This window comes from Nelusetta ayraudi, unplaced genomic scaffold (assembly GCF_046127955.1).
Source record: "Nelusetta ayraudi isolate G7.1 ecotype Tasmania unplaced genomic scaffold, CSIRO-AGI_Nayr_v1 ptg000006l, whole genome shotgun sequence".
NCBI lineage: Eukaryota > Metazoa > Chordata > Actinopteri > Tetraodontiformes > Monacanthidae > Nelusetta > Nelusetta ayraudi.
In genome coordinates, this window is record NW_027466056.1 from 2,805,342 (window position 1) to 2,827,500 (window position 22,159).

Genomic DNA, 22,159 nt, shown 5'->3' on the forward strand with positions numbered 1-22,159 from the left:
TTTTACCTAAAAAGAAAAAAAAAAGTGCACTGATGGGGTTTGCTCCACCAATGTTGACGTATAGCTGGATATAATGACTAAGGCCATCTTATCTTGTAAACAAGACTTGGCGAGAGTTTGTGTTAATGATTAAACCAGATATTTTAGTGGCCCGTAAAGTGCTTCTATAAAGTTCACATTTAACAATCGTTGGCTTTAGAACACCCATGGCTGTTCAGACTTTAACAAATTACATGAGCTAGCATTATGTTGGTCTAAAAAATTAAACGGAATTAAAAAAAAAAAAAAAAAAGCTAAATCACAAAACACAACCATTAGCTATAACTTACTAAGCTTATATTTAATAACTGTTGATGATACTTGAACACAAATTACTTTAAGTGGAGTTTCAAAGGCAAAAAAAGGTGAACTTGTAGATTGACATTACTTGGATGGATGCTGTGCTTTCTTATGCAGCGCTGACGTGTAGATGTTGAAGGAACCTCCTTTGAAACCGACTTGATTGCAAAGGAATCAATTTATTGCAAAGTAAAAGTCTAGTGTCCCTCAGTCAGCGGTCTACCTGAGGGAGGTCCCAGTGCAGGGGTAATAAAAATGCGTGTCCTCCAGGTTACCCTTTGTTTATACCAGGGGTCTGTAAAGACTTATCTTTAAAATTCACCTTTGTTCTCTACCCAAACAGACCTTGTATGAAAGAAGTTAGGCACACGACACATCAGATACCATAATGCAAAAATTACTATAAATATATAAACTAAGGCATTGTGACAGTTTCAAGTTAATCAGTTACTAACTTAAAGAGAAACACTGACAAATTTCTGACCAATAAACTATTAGCTTTTTCTGAGTTCGACCACATCGAACCGAAACTTGAAGAATCAGTCCGCTGTTTATAACCACTTTTATTTTGCCTTTTACAAAAAGAACAAAAAATATTATAGTCTGCTTTTGTTAAATAAACGGAATGCTTAAATAACAATCAAAATAAATAAACACAAAAAATATCCACTTAATTCTACAATTGAAAACGTCAAAACAAAAATCTGAGAAAAAGTATTCAAGATTTGGTGGTTGTCATCATCTTGTGCCATCATTATTATGGTGCCAGGCCGAGGCGCTCAGGATGTGTAGCAGGTGGCAGACTTGGGACCCAAATCTTTATGGTTTTTATTCACACATTCAATCAAGGATATGGGCAACACTGAAGCTCACGACAATTCTAGATGCTCTGGCTAAAGATCACACTTTTTTGGCTTCAGCCTCTGATAGACTTAGACAGGTGCACAAAGTGCTAGAAATACGAATTGCATCACTCTCTATTTAAAAAAAAAAAAAAAAGTGCTCTGATGTGATATTTTGTTTTTTAGTTTTGTTTGGCCATCACTTACATTCATTGCTCATCAAATTTAGTGCAAGACATAATTAGATCTACAACCACCGCCTAATTACAGACCAAAAAATGAATATGCAACTAAACAAATATGTAATTTTTTAACACTGTGATATTTATGGCAGCATTGTGTGCAAAGAGACGCCTCCTGCTGGCCAGTGTATGAGTAGCAATAAAAATGTTTTGAAAAGTCGCACTGGTTTTAAACTGGCAGCTGCTCAGTCTCTTATTTTAGTGCAATATATACTTGTGCGATTGTTGAGTTTCACAAAGGAATGAAGGCGCGACATTAATGTTGTATTGTATCATATTGCACCCATCACGAACAGGAAATAAAAATGCTTTGTATTTTGTTTTCACCATCTTTTGGATGCACCTGCCTCTTGAAGGGATGGCGTCCTATGACGCCTCCACCAGGTGGAAGCCGCCATTCTCCTCCATCAGTTTCTCCCGCTTTCTGGCCTGTACCAGGCTGTAGACCACAGCCCCCAGCGTGTTCCTGTTCATGCTGAAGCCCCGCCCACAGCCGCGCTCCATGAAGCTGGATCGCTCCTCTCGGCTGCTGACGAAAAACGTGCGAACCTGAGAAGTGACGTGGTAAAAGGAAAGCACTGTCAAATGTCTGTGAAGGTTCTCAGTCTCCAGGTCATCTTAATGTAGAGGGGTTAAGTTGAGGCGTTCTCTACAAAGCACTGTTAACGTTTTTCCACCTCCCAAACTTTTGATTGAAAATGAATTTATTTTTAAATGACTTTAATCTGTAATTTAATCTAAATTTAATCTGTAATTTAATCAAAATTATTATATTCATTATTTCTGAAATTAATGAATTAAAATTACTTAAGCATTAACTTTATTTTAGTAAATCTCACCTTTCCATGACGTTCGCTGATGCCTTTGACGTAAACGTTCCCTCGGAGCTGCCGCAGGAAGCCACGCTCCACCAGTATGCAGCTGGTGGATTCCGGGACCTGCGGAGGGGGCGGAGTCAACCTGTATGAAGGCACACGGCCCCCGACGGCTACCAAAGCCAGCCTCACCTGTATCATCCCGCTGACCCCCGTGCTCTCCATGCGGCTTGCCATGTTCACCGTCGTCCCCCAGATGTCGTACTGAGGTTTCGTGGCGCCGATCACACCCGCAATGACGGGACCGTGAGCAATGCCTGGCAGCAGGCCATGAAATCAGTTAGTGGAGGAGAAAGCATCAAAACTCACTTGGTGCTTGCCTGATTGCTTTTTTTTTTTCTTCCCCCCTACCAGCTCGCAGCTGAATGTTGTTTCCTGTGTCGGCGTTGATGTGCGTCAGCGTTTCCTGCATGGACAGAGCGAAGAGGACCAGCTCGCTGAGGTGGTGCCAGCTGTCCTCGCGTTCCTGGACGGCAGGAGGAGGGGCAGGAGTGGGAGGAGAAAAGAAAGGAAGGAAGAGAAAAAGGACAGATTAAGAACAGACGGTGGAGAAAAGAAAAAGAGAAAAACAGCAAGAGGGCAGAGATGGAGGTGAAAGGAAGGAATAGTTCAATGGTAAAAGGACAGTAAAGGAGAGTATGAGGATAGAAGGAGGGACAGTAAGAGAGAAAAAGATGAATGATAAGTAAAAGGGACTGACAGACCTCCCTGTCTGGGGAGAGACCAGAAGCTGCCATGTAGGAACTGCCAATGGTCTTGATCTTCTCCACGTCCTGGAAGTAGCATTCGTCCAGCAGCTGCACCCATCCAACAAACACACAACTGAGTCAGATATCATTGCGCTTCGCTCTGGTAGGAACTGCGTCAACTGTGATGTGTGCGTGAGATCGTGACCTCATCAAAGTCGGTGATGATGTGGTTGAGGAGGCGAAGACACTCCACGTGCTGGTGGACCACCTCCTTCTGCTCATAGAAGGTGGAGAAGCCCGGCAGCGAGGCAAAGAGGACGCCGACCCGGTCATATGACTGGGCGTACAGCCCCTAAACACACACACACACACACACACACAAGCAGTTAACACCTTGACAAGCACCTGAAAACACACACCTGTGGCCAGAGGAGGGAGGCGGCCACCTCGTCGCTGCGGTCCCTCTGCAGGAAGTGCTGGGCGACGTGGGCCGGCAAGATGTTGAGCAGCAGACATTCGTTGTGCTCCCGCAGCTCCCTCATGTCCTCCACCTCCTTCCTCGCCTGCAGTCGCCACAGGAAGTCCAGCCGCGCAGTCGCCTCCAGCTGCCGATGAAGAAGAAGACTGCGGCGATTACCGATTTTTGTTTCAGTTTCACTGTGATTCACCACGACTGCAGAACAAACAAGGCAGTTAAATCCCTTGTTCTGATTTCTGCAGATTCTTCAAAGTGTGATTGAGCCAATCATCATCTTTTGAGGGGGTGGAGGCGAAGCTTCAAAAGTGACATTGTTTGTCCCCCATTAACAACTCTAATAAAAGCTATTTGCAGGAAATTACATTGCCGTGAAAACCACTGTTGTCGTTTCACTCAAGAAAAAACTGCTGGATTTTTCTCTTAGAACTGCTGAGAACCTTTAGAACTCACCTGTCGGCTGTTGTAAAGCACTGCCACTACAAACATCACCATCAGTACGACGCACACCCCATTCCTGCACAAGTGATGAGACCTGAGGGAAATAAAATCTACATTTTTCAGTGGCACATTTACTAGGAACTAATGGGCTTCTTGTTTACAGCAGTCACTAAAGCGGTTTCACCTGTGCGTCTCAATCAGGTAGGTGTAGAGGGCGGCGGCCAGCAGGAGGACGGCCAGCTTAAGCATGCAGCTCAGCCTGAGGAAGACGGCGCAGGTGACCATGGCAACCACGCCGCTAAGTACCAGGAACTGTCCACATGGGCGAGAGGCCACAGTTACACACCGGCATCATTGGCGTACAACAGGAAAGCAGAGGAATTGGGACTCACCTCTGGGTGGGTGCAGATGTTTATGGTGGGCCACGGAGGGGTGGAGTCACTCCTGTTGATGTGACTCTTTGAGGAATCGCACCACAACTGGAAGGACGGAAGGGAATGAGATTGGGAGGGAGGAAGGAAGGAAGAAAGGAAGGGAATGCGGATGGAAGAAGAAACTTTTGGAACCAAAGTGACTCACGATGTCAGCGGAGGCCACCCCGAAGTTGACGGAGATGGCGGTGAGCGTGAGCGCCGTCCGGGCGCACTTGGTCTCGTGGACCCAGCAGCAGAGAGACTGCAGGGGGGCGGGGCAATGCTTAAACTCCTCCCCCAGCGTCAGGAGCAGAAGTAGGATATAAACACTGCCGCCAGCCAGGAACTGGGCCACCATTGGACAAATCCTAAGACCAACATTGATATAGCGCTGTTAATTTCTTTCTCTCCTGTCGGCTGGAATATCAGGTGGTTGGACAGGTGTTCTACCTGGGGGCGGGGACTAACACCTGGACGGCCATCAGCAGCACCAGCAAGATGAATGAACAAACCATGTTGGACTTGAAGAGTTCATCTCTCATCTGGGAGTACTGGGGAAACGAGAACACACCAATCAAAGGCCACTGGGCTTCTTCAGCAGAAGGGCCCGGCCCCCCGACAGGAAGTCCTTACCTTTCCCTCCATGTGGGAGTCCTTGAACACCTGAGTGAAAGCCGTGATGTGCTCCTTCCGCATCCGCTCGCTGCTCCGGATCTCCATGGCCTGGCGGATCCTCTTGTTGACCTCGCGCAGGCCCGAGCGCTGCACCGCGATCTGATTGGGCAGCTGTGTCAGTGAGCCGTTGGTGAAGGTGGCGAGGATCTACAGAACATCGAAACATTTGGGGTTGCCCACGTTGCTCAAGAGAAAAATAATAGGCTTCCTGTAGATGCTCCTCACAAAGTTCATCCCCAGAATGTCCCCGAAGGGCAGCTCGGCACTCCAGGTGGTCATCTCATCGTGACTGGGGCGTCTGACTTTGGGCCGCTCCGCCTCCTCCCGCGCCGCCGGCCGGATCAGGTATGTGTCGATGTTGTGCTTGCGCAGGAACTCGCTGCGCTCCTGGCCGTGTCCAGCCTCCGCCTCGTAGGTCCCGTCCAGACAGTCCAGAGTGGAGCGTGAGATGTGAACCCTCCTAGAAAGTTGGGAGTTCTGAAATGCAAACTGTATTTTGTTTTTTTGCAACATCGAGGCATCAAAGCGTTTTGGGGTCCCACCCTGGCACGCCGGCGGCCTCCAGGATGCTGGCAATGTCCACGTCCCAACTCCAGATGTCAAACTGCCACTTCTGAAGGCCCAGGATCCCGCCGAGGACGGACCCCGAGTGCACGCCGATCCTCATGTCCACCTCCTGCTGCAGCTCGCGCCGAACATACCTGCAGACGGCAACACACACACTGACGCCCTCTGTTGCAAGACGGGGGGAGGAGGGGGTGCGCTCCCTGGTGGTCGGCTGGTGGTAGGTGCGACATGCTACCGTAGGGTGTTGATCATGTTGAGGCCCATCTCCACGCAGCAGCGGGCGTGTCCTCGCTGGGGCTCCGGGACCCCGGACACGCAGTAGTAGCAGTCGCCCAGGATCTTGATACGCAAACACTGGTGCTCCTGAAGGCAGGACAGAGAATTTTGAGATTAATTAAAGAATAATAACAACTTCCAAAAACTAAACTTTTTTTTTTTAAAGAAAGGCAAACAATTATTGTAAAAAATATATATAATAACTGTATATGAAAAAAATCTATCATGTTGACCTCAGCCAGCCTGTCAAAACGGCCAAAGAGTTCGTTTAGGGTCTTCACAAGTTCTTGAGCGGAGAGAATCAATGAGAGGGAGGTGAAGCCGATGATGTCCGCGAATAAAATGCTGTGTGAAAGGATGAAAAAAAAGGAAGAGGTAAACCATTCAACTGGAAAATTTAATTAAAAATGAGTCACTGTGGGGGGGGGGGGGGGGGGGGGGGGAATGGCAGTTGAAATAAAAGAAAACAACTCACACCAAGTTTTTTTTGGACCACCTGATTAACATTGAAAATGCCAGTACAGGAATTTTACAGTGCTTTGTTTGCCTTTTTAAAATTTAAACGTTTGTTTACCTGACATCTTTGTAGTGGTGGACGTAGATCTTGTGGAACTGCTGAGGCAGCAGGTACTCGTCCATCGGAGCCATGTCGCTGATCATCTCCACCACCAGGAAGCGAGGAAGGATGGACATCACTAGGCGCTCCTGTAGGGGGCGGCACAAGGTGCAGGGATTTGAAAAGCGGCTATTTAGGGTTGGAAAGTTGGAAAGGTGGAGCTTTCTACCTGCCGGTGGTTCTCCCTCTCCAGCCGGACTCGTCCTTCGATACAGCGTCTGGTCTCCAGGAACGACTGCCTCTGTGTCCAGTCTGACAGGTAGTGGATGAACAGACCGGCGACGTTCATGGCCAGGAAGAGCAGAGCTTTGGACAAACCCTGGACACCAAAACAACAAGAATGTTAAAGGTTATGCTGTGTAATATTTGGCTTGATTTATGATTTTCATATTGGTAAAAACTTAATATACTGTCCTTAAATACATGAATGAAAGTGTATAATTACAGTAAAAGATAAGCAATTTGGTTTTCCTACCCTTAGAACAGTTCTCAAATATATAAGAATATAAATCGAGCAACAATGGTCTTGCTCTTAGTTAGCTGCCATCTTGCACCGCCATATTTCTAAGGAAGCCCGGTGTGGACAATCAACGTGTTTTATATTTAGGGTGAACGCTCACGTCCTCAATAAACCAATGAAGAAGAAGGTGGACGAGGTATCCCAGTTTTTGGTGCACAGGCCACTGAGCTCACTGGCCGGCGTTGTCACCCACCTTCCTGAGGAAGTTGTGGTCGCCGTAGTGACAACAGAAGTCCAGTAGCAGGTGCAGGGTGGAGGTGGTGGCTCCGGCCACTATGGACCAGACGAGGGGCAGTGGGAGGAGGGCGTAGGTGGAGAAGAGTGAGAAGAAGATGTACCAGGAATGGTCACTCTCCGCCCAGCTGAACACGCCCACAAAGATCTGGAGGGTCTGGGAGAACCAGCTTACCAGTGACAGGTACCTGGACACAGAACGACAGACAGACAGACAGACAGACAGGTCCCTTCAAACACCCTTTTAAATTTTGAAAAACCTCCATTTTTTTAACCCCTCCGGTCGCACCTCAGCCACTGTGGCGACGTCATCACCTCCTTCCTGGTCAGCGCCAGCACGCAGATGCCAGCCCACATGACCACGGAGAGGCCGGCCAACCAGTTGCAGACCACACCCCACCAGCCTGATGGCCACGTCAACAGCAGGACGAGGAGGCGGGCCAGGATGTCGATGACGTTGGTGAGCACCAGCGAGGTTCGCCGCTGGGCAAAGGAGAACTGCTGGTAGAGCTGCTCCAAGTCTGGAGACCTGGGGTCAGCATCATGGGGGTTCAATTATAAGGGTATACAAATTGTTTCTTATATACAGTGCGTGTGCTTGATTCACAGGAACCATAAACAGTTCTAGATTCTGGACAGCTATTGCATTGTGATGGAAAATAATATGGAGGCTCCTACAATTGGGGATGTGGATGAAGGAGCTTTTGCAACTGCATTAGGCTGAAGAAATGAATGTGCATTTCCAAGGGAAAACAAATAGACTTTATCGAACTATGGGGACCGGGCATGATCATAGTGACAGGTGAAAGAGATTTATGTGCAGACTAATTTGCAAATACAGTAGGACATATCTTTATTTCTTCGCAAGTAATTCCTGGTGCATTTGAATTTCTTTTCACTCTTTTGATTTATTTTGAAGTTTGTTTTCCTACTAATTTAACTAAATTTGTGAACGAATGCAATGTAATTTTGTTTATGTAATAGAAAACGGTGCAAGTGTGTGTGTGTGTGTGTGTGTAATGTGTACATACATGTTTAATGTTCAATTAAAGCCACAACCTTGAGCCAGATTTGCTCAATCTTCCTCCATCTTCCTCTTACTTGAAGGTGTGCTGCAGTGCCGGGACGAAGACGCCCCTGGTCGTCGAGCCGCCTGAGGCGAAGAAGTCGGCGTCGCTGAGCGAGTCCCTCTTGGCGCCTGCCGCCGCCGTGGAGACTCTCGCCGTCGGGTGGATGCGGGCAGCCGACGAGCGGCGCTTCTGCCAGTTGGCGCCGCGGGAAGCTTTGCTGCGGATCTGCCTGCAGATGGCGAGTCGAAAGGATGCATTTGATTGGCTGTTGTGGCAAAAGTATTTGCATTCTATACTTACATGAATGTACGAATGCTTGTGTAAAAAAAAACAAAATACTGTGTCAAAAGTAAAGCACTGATTCAGCTCCTTTGTTGAAATAAATAACATTTCAAAGCAGTGTTGTAGTGTATTTAAGTAAAAAGCATTTTTTTTTTTCATTTTTTCCATTAATGAAACAATTCATTACATTTGGTGGTAATTTTGCAGAAACAAAAAAGTTATAGAATAGTGATAGAATAATCTTGACAGAGGTCAGAGGTCTCCCATGAGCATCTGGATTATTCCTTACAGCTTTACTACTCTCAATACTTTATATTACTTTATATATATATCTTACTTTAAATATTTTCTTATTTTCCAACTGCAGCACAACCAAACAGTAATCTGTAAAACCTTTGACCATTATTGGATGTTGACACTTTTTAACAACAACCATTGTTGTTTTGGACATGGTTATTTTTCTCTGGACTGAAAATGTACAGGACAGTGAACCCAAAGCTGAGGTACTCTAAAATAATCTTCCACTTTTATATTATAGTTCAAGTAGCACCACTTCAAACAAAAACCACTATAATAAAGAATAATAAGTAAATTACTCTGAAGTACTTTGAAGAAATTCCAGATATTTTAAGTAAAAATGTAGGGAGTCAAAGTAAAAAGTTGTGAAGTACAGATACCTGAAACATCTACTCAAGTACAGTAACAAAGTATTTGTCCTTTCTTACTTACCACCTCTATTGATTAGTAGTTTTACGGTTACATCAGTCAGCGCCGCCGCCCCCTACCTGTTGATGTCGGCGATGTAGGCGTCGGTGACGATGATGCGGTGGCGGCCGCGCTCCAGGCCGCCGGCCAGCCTGAGCGAGTACAGGTTGTGCTGGTCGATGATGTTCCTGACCGCCACCTGCCAAAGCAGCTGCTTCCTCCGCAGGCCGGGGGCGGGGCTAACGCCGGCGCTGAAGGTGATGTCGGTGGTCTGCCGCGGCACCTTGTGCTCGCCGTTCTCCAGCAGGTGGTTCTCTGGGGTCGTGGTCATGACGGCGGTTGGGAGGTCGGGCGAGGGAGTCACCTCATCACTTCTAGGATGACGTGAAGGGTGGAAAGTCAAAGGTCAAGGTTAGGAAAGTTGAAATTAAAGGAGTTAGAACGACATATCAAAACAGGAAGTGTTACGTTGTTGCCTTAAAAAAAAAACACACCCTCCCTCTTAAGTTTCAGTGTTTTTCGTGGTGAAATGAGGGGCCACTGTCCCAGATTTCTAAATACTCTTCTACTGTCTTGGCTCGGCCCACTTCATCAAGGACCCTGAGCACAGGTCAGCTTGAGGAGATCCCACTGAGGTGACTCCTCGCAGGACAGCTGGCCAGACCACGTGGCCACGTTGGCTCAGCTTCCATTCAGGTTTGATGGTTAATCCAATCAAGGTTTTCAGTGCCGCGGCCATGCGGCTCTGCGGCTCTGCTGATTCGACAAGGGACAGGGAACGGGAGGGGGGGGGGGGCACGTCGTGGAAGAATCCGGAAGGATCAGCCCAAAGGAAGTTGTTCACTTCCTCATTGGTTAACCCCGATCACAATGTTTGTCATCAGTCTTGCTGAGCCATGTGGATTTTTGACACCTTACTACCAACTCAACATGAAGTGAACAAATAAAATTAACATTTTCTCAAGTAGCCCTAAAAAAACAAATTCTCCTTGCATGAGAATAGGGGCTGCAAAAGCACAAATCAATCTCAAATTTTGAATTCTGGTTATGCTCCATGCTAACAAAAAGTGGTTTCATAATTTACACCAACACTAAAAAGTTTTACCCTCTAATGCCATATAACTCGTAGGCCGCAAATGTCACACTAAGAGAAGCTAGCCTTTTGTAATGACGCCGTATTGCACGTTTACACTCTGGGTGACAACTCGTAACAATTCTGGCCTGTGTGTGTCTGTGGAAACCTACACAATGCTGTGTTGCTGTGCTTGTCCGCATGAAGTAGTGCGTCACGCCTTGGTCACACCTTCTGCATGGCTCGTTGTCCACTTCATCTTTGATATTTCCACGTCAGCACATCCATTCTTCTTCTTGACACTTTGAGATGGTGTATCCTTGGTTAGACTCCCGCAACATTCCCGTCCTTCTTGACTTGGATTTTCATGCTCCAGCTTCAAACACTTTCCACTGATTTTGAACAGTCTTAGGAAGACATAAACTAGCAATTTACAAGAGTTAAACAATGAGGTTTCACAAACAGACTTCACCTTGCATCTTCCTTCTGGGACTGCGGCAGCATGAAGAAGAAGTCGGGTGACGAGTAACCGAGATATCTTCATCCATCAGGTCAATGTCTTAGCCTGTAGATAGTAACATGTCCTAACCTGTATTCTTGCTGGAAAGATCCAAACAATAAACAGTTGCAAAGATGCTAAGAAACAAAACAAAACAAAACAGGAAACTGATCAAACAAACACAGAGGAAGAAGCAGCTCGAGGTGCTCGTTAATCTGATCAAAAAATCTAGGAGTCCTGGGTGCTCACAAATAGGCCAGATTAGCAGAGTGTGTGTGTGTCTCCAGGTCTGTGATTGGATTGGCAGACCTACAACAGGTCACAACGCGTACAAAACAACCGAGAATGCCAAATGTGCAAAATGCTGTTTATAGAGCAAATTATGAATAAAACAAAACAAAGATTTCACTTGAGAGGAAGTGAAAAATTACAACTGCCCCAAAACATTTTAGATTGAAAAATTTCAAAAATATTGACATGACTTTTTTTTTAAGGCAAAATATGCAATTAAAAAAAAAAAAAAAAAAAAAGAAATAAAAAGATTAAAAATATCTAGTCAATTTCAGTGAAAAACAAACAACTCATTACTGCTTTAAAGTTACATAAATGAAACTAACCTTAATCAATAATACAATAAAATAAAATTAATAAAGATACTACTACAGTACTACTACTACTGTACAGACGAGTCAAGAAATACATTTCTATATTTTTATTATTAGTCAATTCTTTGTCCACTTACAACAGCGACAAAACACACATTCATGTGAATAAAAAGGGGGGGAGGGAAATAAAGGAAAACCCAGCTTACTGGCGTTTGTCTTGTGACCAATGGCACATTGTGTTCCTGTGACAAAGCAATAAAAAAGAAAATACTCCCCAGTTCCCGCCGCCTCTTTCATGTGACTTGAGCCATGTAAAAGGCGGAAAGCAAAGGTAACAAGAAGCACATCACACATGCACGGCCAATTTATTATTTACGGGGCAGCAGCCAGTGGCAACTAATCACACTGGCTCATCTTTTCATTCCAGTGTGACACATGTATATTTATATATTTTATCCTCCATATTTAAAAAATATAACCTTTTCATTCCACATTTTCATGCTGCTATTACTGAAGAGCTCATTATTTTTAAATTTGAATATATGCTTCTACCGGTGACACATAACGACACATTTTTCAACCACGGGACCGACTGAGGTAAAGTCGCAGTAATTGCCTGCGTACAGTAGAGGGCAGTAGACACGTTTTAGGTGTTTTCCACATAAAGGCAAAATACCTATTTTATTATTATATATTTTTTAAAATAAATGTCCATAATTTTTCCATTAAGTCATTTTATGACATAAAAACCATCTGGCTTTATTTTTTAACCTTTTTACCATCGTGTTGACATTCAGGCATTTTTATTGAGTGTTCAAAAAAAGTGACATTGATACTTCTTTAAGTAAAAACGGATAAAAACAAATGAGGTGACCCATTATTCCAAGAGACATGAACAATTTTCCCGTCATTTTAAACTTAAAAAAATCTATTAATTAAAAAAAAAAAAATCCTATTTACTCCAAGTATCTAACTTTAGTATAAGAATGATAAACGTTTTGAGAACGTTTAGGCCAACTTGTAAGAAATCCAGGCCAGCAGAATAATTTGGAGAGAAAAAAAAAAGTTTCAGTATAAAAAAAACAAAAAAAACAAAACGTTTTGCTTTATCGTGTTCCCCTCATACAAAGACACATACATACACACTTACTTACTCACACACACGTTTGGAGATAATAAATAAGTTCAAACTGGTTGTAAACCAGACGATACGTTGGCAGAGAGACACAGTGGCAAGCAACATGGCACACACCACTGTCAGGTACAATAAATGAAGAAATAAATAAATAAATAAATAACCAGACAAACAAAACACTGTTCAAGTCGCTTGCGTGTCGATCTTCAGTCCGTGTGCGATCGACACTCTGCGGCGTGTTCATGTTATTTAATGTTCTTCAAGAGTGAGGTACGTGCGTTCACCACTGCCTTGAAGGCGTCCTCGCTGCCGGGGGCCACGCACTTGTCGGGGTGCAGCAGGACGGCCAGCTTCCTGTACGCCTTGTTGACTTCCTCCCTGCAGGCAGTGCAGTCCGCCGAAACCACAAATATTAGACATGAGTCACAACAAACAACGCAATGAGAGCACTTGCGTGGTTTAATTTTCTTCGCCAACTCCTTAGTTTAATATTTTGTTCATGAAATTAATTTTACCTAATATTACATTGTTTATTATTCTATATAAGTAGTTTATTTATAATTGCAATTGTTTGTTAACTATATCATTACTGTTATTATTTTTTTTTAATGTTGGTATTTCTCTGCTTTTATACCCACATTTCCATCAATAATTAAAGGCTCTCAGGGTAAGATTGATTGATTTATGATTGTTATATTGGTAAAATCTTAACATACTGCCCGTAAATACATTAATAAATGTGTATACTCGCAGTACAATAAAAAGTAAATTGGTTTCCCTTCCCTTAGAATGGTTCTCATATATACAGTACTACCCGAAAAATTTGAATATCAAGTAAAAGTTGTTTTATTTTGGCAATTTAACATAAAAGATAAAAGCAACAAATTTAATTGAGCCATTACACGCAAATTGACATCTCAAGCAGTTCCTTGTTGTAACTGTGCTGATTAAGATTTTCAGCTTATTAAAACCACAAAGCCACAAACTCAGAAAATTAGAATACTATGAAAAGCTTCAGTTTTGTAGCTTCAAAGAGTCCAAAGAATCCAAAACACCTGCAAAAGGCTCCTGATCCTGAGGTAGTACTGTATATAAGAACATACATAGAGCAATAAGGGTCTTGCTCCTAGTTAGCTGCCGTCTTACCCTGCCATTTTTTAAGGAAGCCCACCTTGCAGTTCCCAAAATATGAAATGCGCTGCCAGGCGAGCTTACATAAATACCAGGCTTCCTTCAACATTTTACACCCTGGACCTTTACGCATGATTTTGACACGAACCAGAACAAAAAGGCCCTACGGAGGATGACCTTTGACCTCAACCCTGGTGCTCCTGACTCACCGCGTGGCGCCCGGCTTGACGCCCAGCATGTCCCAAGAGTCCTTGCTGTTGCGGATGCGTCTGATGGTGTCGGCCTGCTCCTTGGTGAAGCCCACGCTGACCTCGGCCACGGGGCGCTTCCCTCCGTTCTCGCACATGTCGGTGATGGATGAGAAGAACGACTGGGGCGAAAGACGCGACACTATAATGATTAAAAATGTAACTTTTCAGAGCGCATGTGCGTGCCGGCGCTCACCTGAAACATCTCGTTGATGCCCTCGCCGCTCTGCGCCGATGTCTCAAAGTAATGGAAGCCTCGGGACTCCGCCCACAGGCGCCCCTCACCCTCGTCCACGACCCGCCTCTTTGTCAAGTCCACCTGCTCAGACGGGAAGTTTGAGTGCAGTTTGAAACCTAAGATTTTTCTTCTGTAATGTAGTTTTTATTCATTCTGTAATAAACCACGTGGCAGTTTTGACCTTGTTGGCGCAGACGACAAACACGATGCTGTCCATGTTGGCCTGGGAGCCCATTTCCTGTTTCATCTCGCCCAGCCAGCTGTCGAGGGCGTCGAAGCTCTCGCGCAGGCCCACGTCGTACACCAGCAGCACGCCCTGGCTGTCCTTGTAGAACTCGTTGCGCACCTGGAAGAAGAAAAGCGAAAAACGACAGTCAGAACGGGAGAGCGGGGGGGGGGGGGAAACAAAACCTCAACAAAAAACCTGTCTCAACAGCACCTCTTGATGGCAGGACTCTCACATTACACAAGATCCAAAATGAATAAGTGAGGTGAGAGAACATTTCTGCGCTCACCTCATAGAAGAAAGGATGGCCGGCCATATCAAAGATGTTCACTTTGATTTCTCGGTCCCGAACCTGCACCCTGAAAACACACGTAGTAAAATAAAGCTTCCTGCAAGGCTGTCTTTCCGTCCACACTTAGATAAGAGTCAATCCAAAAAGACAAACAAAATACATTCATCAAGCTTGAGGGAAAAAAAAAAAAGAGAAAAAGGTAATTTAATTGAGAGAAATACAGTTACTGTAAACTTACTTGGTGACACCATAATCGATTCCAATAGTGGCAAGGTACTTAGGAACGAACCTTTTCTCACAGTAACGCTTGATGATGCAGCTCTGATACAGAACAAAAACACACAGCTCTCATGTCTAATCAACTATGCATTAAAGCCCATCAATTAAAACTAGCATACATAAGAAACTATTTCAAGCAACAATACATGTGTTTGTTATCTATTGACAGTCCCTAAGACGACTCTGTTGCTTGTCCAGACTAAAACTAATTTCACCAGGTCTTCCTTGAATGAGGAAAGACAACATTTACGGTTTAGACGAAAACGAATTGGCCAATACAATATACCGGACTGGCATGGAAGACACTGCGAACGAAGGGTGTTTTTGCCTTACCTTTCCCACCTCGGCATTTCCGAGGCTAATCACCTTCACACGGAGAGACTTCTTGTTGTCTCTGCGTTTCGGCGCGTTCGTTTCCATTTGTGAGTCGCTGTAATTGACGTGTTTGGGTAACCACGGTGGCTTCACTCTGCACAGCAGCTGCGGCTGTTGACGTTGACAGGAGCGCGGCTAGCAAGCACATAAGCTAGCCAGCTAGCAGGCAAATAATTAGCACAACCCCGTTGGCAGACACATTATCGTTTAATTTAGTTGACGTCTCCGCGCTTTTGGTTTTAAATCAATAAATGCAGACGTCTTGCTCCGGGCAGCAGCGAGCCTGCTACACTCGTACCCGACCAGCTGTTTAGCATCGCCAACTGATTATTAGCCCTTTCCGTTCAGTGCTTTCACAATAAAGTTCCGGCATACAACACCTTTCAACATTTCTAGAATCTTTAAACTGTTAACTGTTGTAATGCAACGTCTGGCCATATAAAAATAAGAATACAAATTGAAGTTGCTTTAATTAATTTACTGTTAAAAAAAAAAAGAAAAGAAAAGAATAAAGGAACATACGCTGGTGTGTCAAACAGTTCATGTAAGGGTGTTTTTTCTTCTTCTTCTTCTTCTTCTTCCCCCCTCTTCAATCTCTCACCAACAGTTCACTCGGAACGATTTGCATTATACTGTACATATGCGCAGGGAAAACGTGACCATTACTATGCAAGAACTATTTCAATGGAAACAATACATTAATTTTTTTTAACAGGGTTCTCAGGAAAATTGTTGATGAACAACAAAAACAACATAAAACAACAAAACCACATAGCAACTCAAACAGAACTGAAAAAGAGCATACTGCTAAAAAAAAAAACAAACAAACAGGCAAAGCACCTAACAAACATCTTCTGCTGCAGAAACATTTTGAGCTCTATATTCAGATCTGAATTCTACTCCAGCAACAAATGGAAAACAAAAAGATTTACAGAAAAAAAAAAAGAATTAAGTAAATGCGGACTGTCGATCACTTGCCCTAAAGAACAGTTTATAATATTTATTTGGCAAAATTCACAAAATAATTTTTAATTTAAAAGTAGTGATGTTCGTTTTTATAATTGAAAAATGTCCTTATTACGTCTATGGCTTGATAAGGTTGTAATTTAAACAAAAAATCTAAACAGATAGAACATTATGCCATTATGCCATATGCGCATATGGGGTCGTTGTAGAAGAAACATCTCGGCCAGATGTTTTACAGGAAACATTGGTGTTAGCGATTCATCATGGTCTTCATCGGGAGGGACTGGTACGTATCTTTGGTGGCCGAGCTCAGATCCTGGTGAGGAAAAAGGTTTGGGCTCAGGAATTAGACCAGTCCCATGGCAAAATCTGCAATGTCACCACAACGCAGACGGATGTGACAGCAAACTCACCTGGTAAACCTGGTCAGTCCTCCTTTGGCGCTGCGGACAGAAACAACAAGAACATTGTAAATAAAATTGAAATAACAACATTTCAATGCAATTTAAAGAGGAATTTATGGCAACAATAATGACGATGACGGAGTACTGACCTCTCTCTTAACAGGAAGCTCTCTGTACTCTACATCGGTGCGAGACGAGCCCTGGATATTTTAGAAACCGTACTTTAAAATTCGTATTTGTTCTACCTTCTTCAAATTGCTCTGAGTCACGGTGAAATGGGCCAAAATGACATAATTGCTCCTTTAAAAGAAAACTCTGGTTCTGCTTGTGATGAACAGGAAGTGGGCTTTCTGTTTATCTTCAGCTGGTGTGTTTCTTTATTCTTAAAAAAATAATTGCATGCTTTCAAACTTTCCATGCAGCCCTTCATGGTCCAATAAATGTTTTTTCAGAGTCTCAAAAAGTTTTTTCTGGGTTCATTACTCAAAAGCAAACATAAAAACAACAACAAAAAAAACCCAAAGTTGTACAGACAACAAAGTAAGACTCACTCGTCCTCTCTCAGGATCTCCCTTCATCAGCGGGGCGTAGTCTCCCGAGTCCTGACCCTTTAGGTCCTGCATGCAACACGGCAAAACCCCACCAGACGGCGTGGGGAGAAACTATTTTTTAGGGTCTGAACAAAACAAAAGAACAGACTGCGATGGGGGCATGACTTACCGTGTAGATGGCGTCCTGTGTTGCCGCTGCCGGCTTTGCTTTGGTCTTGAAGAACTGAAACATTTCAATGAGCCTGATTAAAGACTCGGGGTGTGTGTGTGTGTGTGTGTGTGTGTGTGTGTGTGTGTGTGTGTGTGTGTGTAGCTGCACCCACCTTCTCCCTGACGAACAGGCCGGTGATGAAGAGGCCGTACAGGCCCAGGAAGCCGTCCAGGATGTAGCAGAGCTGGGGGTCGTACATTGTCATTGCCTCTGCATGGAGGAGAGAAGGGTCAGAGGTCAGAGGCAGGCCACACGGCAGCTCGACACTGCGCAGCGGCATCAGTGCCAAATCAGCAACAGTACGATGCACAAAGATATAATACCGGTAATACCTCATTTTCTTATTTTTAACACCATTTCTGTTAGTACTAATATTACATTTAATAATGATAGAAAAATATGATCACAGACTTAAGAGGGACCTGTTAAGATCTGCGGCCAGGCAATGACTTAACAGCTGGTAGAAGGACTGCTCATAGTCACATGGTCTCAAGAGGGGCCAGGACTGAGACTGCTGGGGTTTCAAACTGAGAGGCTTCCTCTCTGTCTCTCTGAGCAGTGTGCAACTCTGTGTGTGTGTGTGTGTGTGTGTGTGTGTGTGTGTGTGTGTGTGTGTGTGTGTGAAGGATCTCCGTGGTTTCCTCCATCACACTGACAGGTGTGTATGTGGTTTGGTGTGGGTGTTCTCACACACACACACACACACACACACACACACACACACACACACACACACACACACACACACACACACACACACACACGCACACACGCACACACGCACGCACGCTTCTGTGTGATTGCGTGTGTGCGTGTTTGTGCTGAGAGAATGAGAGCAGCTTCACAAACAGAAAAAAAAAAACTCTTTAACTGTTGAAAAAAGGTCAGAGTTGAAATTCAGACTTTCCCCCCTCAGTGTCTGATTTCATAAAACAGATGGAGGGTTGTTTGTTTTTTTCCATCCTCGTTTCCATCACCTGGTCATATATGAGGTCGCCATCGACAGGTGATGACCAGCTGGTGGTCAGGTCGCACGCAAAGCTCGGCACAAAAACCTGCTTTCAAAAAATACAAAGTTCTACTTTTCACCTGTGCAATGCACAGTAATAGTGCACTAGACTGGACTAGAGGGTCTTTCAGCGGCAGTGGGCGAAGCCTGCAGAGGAGGTGTCAGTCTGCGTGAAAAACAGACTACCAGAGAGCAGAAATTCCTAGAAAAGCGAATGCATTAATAAATGTTAGCTGACCAAACTGGAGGTGACAAGAACCAATCACGGGTTTTTAAAAATAAAAAAATAAAGAATAAAGAACTCTGTTCCCCTGACAGTTAACGTCTGTGCTGTTCAATACAGAAGGTTGTTTGTTTGTTTGATATAAAACAGGAGATGTAAAATAAGGAGATGAAATATTGAAACGCATTTAAACATAATTATCTAACGCAGGAAGTTTAGCTGCTGCTGCTTAAAGTTGAGCAAAATTAGCTTCTATTATTGTTCTGACAGAAGAAACTCAGTAGGTTGCCGTTATAAAGTAATATTAATAGTAATGATAATAATAATAATGTTTTAACTTTATTTGCATTGCACCTTACATGCAATCATTAAAACTCAAAGCACTTCACAACATAGAAAAACAAGGAACATTTAACATGTCATATGAGAAAAAAAAAAATTCAACAATTTCTATTGCCATTGTGCGTTACGTCCCTGAAAATGTTGACAAAGTCCGAGTGTTTGGCTCTGTCGTGGTGCCTCGGGGTTCGTTGTGCACGGCGGTGGCCGAATTCCGGCTTGTAGCAAGAGACGGGTTTCTTTTTATTCTCCCCCGCAGAGCAAAAGTTGCATGTTAAAAAGAAATTTAAGTTTAAAGTCTAAAATTCTGACTTGTGTTCGACAGCAAAATTATTATTATTATTATTATTATTATATTATAAATAGTTATTGCTAATTAACCCAGTTCCTCAGAATTGGCATTTTAGATGTGTGTTTATTTTGTTTTAAAACTGGTGCAGCCGATAATATCAATTTAACAAGTCATGCAAAAAAAAAAAGGCAAAACAAACAAACAAAATAAAAAAAATAACACAACCATCAAAACATTGAAATTAGTATCTGTCATTTCTCATATTTTTCCTTTCAACAGGCCGAGCCGGGCATTGACGCTCATGAAAACAAACAACTGCAGACAACAATACATTGTTTGTCGTCCATCTAAATTTTTTATTTGCTTTCTGCAGACGCACAGTTTTTATTTTTGGTCATTGTCACTTTCCACGCAGTCTGTGGAGTTTGAACCCTGAGGCTCAAGTACAGAACTGACGCATTATTTTGTTGTTCTCATACTGAGCAGTAGTTTCCACTGAAACCATTCATTATTTGAGTGACTGGAAGCTCCGTCTCTCTCTTTCGGTGAATCATTGGAAAAAGCTCCATCACACCTGATGGTGATATTTTTCACTGACTCAATGCTCTTTCTTTTTCTTTTCCGCTTGCACACAACACCGGCCAGGCTTCCCTTCACTGACGTCAAACACTCTTGACAGACGCTTGCTGGTAAAATGCTTCTGACCTCCGGTGCCGCATTAAAGTCTGTCCTTTATTAGGTCCAACTTGGTGCTACCGTGTCACTAATAAATTAGCCACTGAGTGTTTATACATAAAACACACACTGGGGCTGCAAGGTTGGAGATCCAAGCTTTAGCTGCTGCTTGTTCTACTGTCGTCAACCAGATTTGACCTCTGACCCCTGACACCAGCAAAGCATTTTTGTCCACGTCATTGTGGTCCTTCCGCAATAATTATTATTTATTGGAGGCCAAAGATAAGAGATTCCAATTACAGTCGTGCTGATGATAGAACGTCACCATTTACAGTAAACTCCTCCTACAGCAGCCGGCTGATGGAAAAGAAAAAGAAAAAAACAGGTGTATACTCTGACTTCTCGGCGGGGGGGAGGGCTATTTTAAATCGGGCTGCCCAGAAAACAGGATGTAAAACAACATTGAATAAAAATGACTACAAGTTCCATAAATAACCAAACTGTATCGAAACCAGCAGAAAACACTTTTGAGCCGTCACATGTAGGATTTATCGTATTTTATGCAAAACGAGAGGAGACTAATTCAAAGTTGGACATCGAGGGAGAACATCAACAAGAGGTTGTTATTTTGACGTCACAAAAAATAATATCAGTATGCGAGTGACTGAATGATTTATCCTCATTTTCTTCATTTAATCCTCAAAGTTCCAATGTGCAGGAGAACCCCTGTGTTCTGCTCTGTTTTCACAAGACATTGATTATCACAGAATCACCCACATACCAAAGCCGTCCTTTTTTTGGGCCAAAGCCTTTTAGATTTATTTATTTCTTTGAAATGCGCCTTATCATCTGCGATGTCACAGATACGGCAACGCACAACTTGACGGCGTTTCACAACATCAAGAGTGGCCGTGGCGTGATGCCATCTTCTCGGCCGCCTGCCGTCCGTCTTCTTTGCCGATATCGATCGTTACAGTAAAGAAAAATCGCAACATCTCACGGCTGCAGTGATGCAATGTGGCAGCCTTTACAACTGCAGATCTCCGGACCTTCAGAGCCAAGGCGTTGCCAAGTGTCGACTTGTTTCGAGAAGAGAAGCGTCGGTTTGACGGAGTTCCTGCACACCTGAAGGCAAAACCAGGACACCTCACCACGTTTAGCCTCCATGTTTGTGTCAAATCTTCACCCGCCCCTCCCCCAAAATAACCCCTTTCCGACTCAAGTGACTTGAGTTTTTTTCTCTCTCTCTGCCATCTTTCATTTCAGTGTTTTTTGCAATTCAACGCCTCGACTGCCCGTCTGGCTTTCCTCCAGCTAATGAAACTCAGGCACCAAAAATAAACAAACAAACAAATAAATTAAACAAACAACTAAATAGAAAAGGCCGAAGCTCATGCAAAAAAAAACATCAACCCAAAAACATTCTCACTGTGTTTTTTTTCCGTCCTTGTCTCTCTCTGCCAGATGCTCCCGCCGTTGCAGCACCTCTGGTCATCACATCTGCATTTTTTTGTCACTCACTTCAGAGGAGGCGACATTTTTGTACAGCCTCGCGAGTCACAGCTTGTGAAGAAAGAAAAAAAAAAACAACAAAAGAAAAACCACAGAGCGGCTTCCTGAGCCGGAGAGAGGGTTCGTCTCTTTGGGCTTCGGTTTCGTTGATTAGCGGCGAGGAGCACTGCTGCAGGGCGACGGGTGTGAACACACTATCGAAAGTCCGTCACCTTAAAGTTTAAAAAAAAAAAAAGAAAAGAAAAGAAAAGAAAAAAAAGACGCGTCCACTTGGCCTATGTGCCACTCGCGAAACACTTTGAACGTCAAGCAGCAAGTTTTAAAGGCGTCGCTGCATCGACATTTTGAAGCCGAAACGCTAAACGAGATTACTGTGAAAACATTATTTGGCAACACTTGGCACATCTGGCTCACTTTGAGACATCCATTTTGATGGAGGCGCTGCCTGGCGGCTTGACTTGCACATGCGCTAGTGTGTTGCGTTAGCGTTGGGAAAGTTTCATTGGGCGAGCTCGCTGGTGCTTGTGGTAAGAAGGTTAAATAGGCGCAATAGTGTTTGTTTTTTTCTCCCACCACACTGCAGAGTTTACATATTTTACAAAATGATGACTTTAAA

General features: G+C 43.8%; 3 protein-coding genes across 4 annotated transcripts in view; all 3 read right to left on the minus strand.

Moving 5' to 3' along the window:
- Window positions 1-888: 888 nt before the first annotated feature.
- Window positions 889-9,629, minus strand: LOC142881098 (adenylate cyclase type 8-like). 2 transcript variants are annotated; one of them, XM_076015165.1, is made up of 23 exons: window positions 9,342-9,629; window positions 8,306-8,503; window positions 7,494-7,733; window positions 7,164-7,392; window positions 6,620-6,769; window positions 6,409-6,539; window positions 6,068-6,179; window positions 5,794-5,921; window positions 5,534-5,692; window positions 5,217-5,451; window positions 4,950-5,138; window positions 4,767-4,867; window positions 4,483-4,684; window positions 4,296-4,382; window positions 4,088-4,215; window positions 3,916-3,997; window positions 3,434-3,592; window positions 3,193-3,339; window positions 3,003-3,095; window positions 2,650-2,764; window positions 2,431-2,555; window positions 2,263-2,361; window positions 889-1,972 (listed from the first exon to the last, which is right to left on the minus strand). In XM_076015165.1, the coding sequence occupies exons 1-23, from the start codon at window positions 9,590-9,592 to the stop codon at window positions 1,790-1,792; spliced, it is 3,543 nt and encodes a 1,180-aa protein (XP_075871280.1). In that variant the 5' UTR covers window positions 9,593-9,629; the 3' UTR covers window positions 889-1,789. The 2 variants fall into 2 exon arrangements, with proteins under 2 accessions (XP_075871280.1, XP_075871272.1); XM_076015157.1 differs by having other exon boundaries at window positions 2,263-2,555.
- Window positions 9,630-11,533: 1,904 nt separating this feature from the next.
- Window positions 11,534-16,515, minus strand: dnajc27 (DnaJ (Hsp40) homolog, subfamily C, member 27). Its single transcript, XM_076015176.1, has 7 exons — window positions 15,320-16,515; window positions 14,946-15,028; window positions 14,705-14,774; window positions 14,371-14,535; window positions 14,148-14,270; window positions 13,913-14,073; window positions 11,534-12,950 (listed from the first exon to the last, which is right to left on the minus strand). Exons 1-7 carry the CDS (start codon window positions 15,404-15,406, stop codon window positions 12,818-12,820), a joined length of 822 nt encoding a protein of 273 aa, XP_075871291.1. The 5' UTR covers window positions 15,407-16,515; the 3' UTR covers window positions 11,534-12,817.
- Window positions 16,516-16,522: 7 nt separating this feature from the next.
- cd247 (CD247 molecule) overlaps window positions 16,523-22,159 on the minus strand; it is a 6,323-nt gene continuing 686 nt past the window's right edge. The window contains exons 2-7 of the mRNA XM_076015203.1: window positions 17,606-17,703; window positions 17,452-17,505; window positions 17,283-17,348; window positions 16,881-16,931; window positions 16,741-16,770; window positions 16,523-16,643 (exon numbers count right to left, since the gene is read on the minus strand). Of these exons, the coding sequence (XP_075871318.1) occupies window positions 16,578-16,643; window positions 16,741-16,770; window positions 16,881-16,931; window positions 17,283-17,348; window positions 17,452-17,505; window positions 17,606-17,703 (365 nt within the window). The 3' untranslated portion in view covers window positions 16,523-16,577. The remainder of the gene's footprint in view (window positions 16,644-16,740; window positions 16,771-16,880; window positions 16,932-17,282; window positions 17,349-17,451; window positions 17,506-17,605; window positions 17,704-22,159) is intronic.

Bases quoted from the DNA above. Each gene is read 5' to 3' on its own strand.
- LOC142881098 (XM_076015157.1), bottom strand. From the start codon at position 9,592: ATGACCACGACCCCAGAGAACCACCTGCTGGAGAACGGCGAGCACAAG. The intron at 7,393-7,493 runs GTGCGACCGGAG...TTCTGTGTCCAG, and splicing joins ACGTCGCCACAGTGGCTGAG to GTACCTGTCACTGGTAAGCT. The intron at 1,973-2,262 runs GTGAGATTTACT...GTCACTTCTCAG, and splicing joins TCAGCGAACGTCATGGAAAG to GTTCGCACGTTTTTCGTCAG.
- dnajc27 (XM_076015176.1), bottom strand. From the start codon at position 15,406: ATGGAAACGAACGCGCCGAAACGCAGAGACAACAAGAAGTCTCTCCGT. The intron at 15,029-15,319 runs GTAAGGCAAAAA...GTTCTGTATCAG, and splicing joins GAAATGCCGAGGTGGGAAAG to AGCTGCATCATCAAGCGTTA. The intron at 14,271-14,370 runs GTCAAAACTGCC...CCGTCTGAGCAG, and splicing joins TTGTCGTCTGCGCCAACAAG to GTGGACTTGACAAAGAGGCG.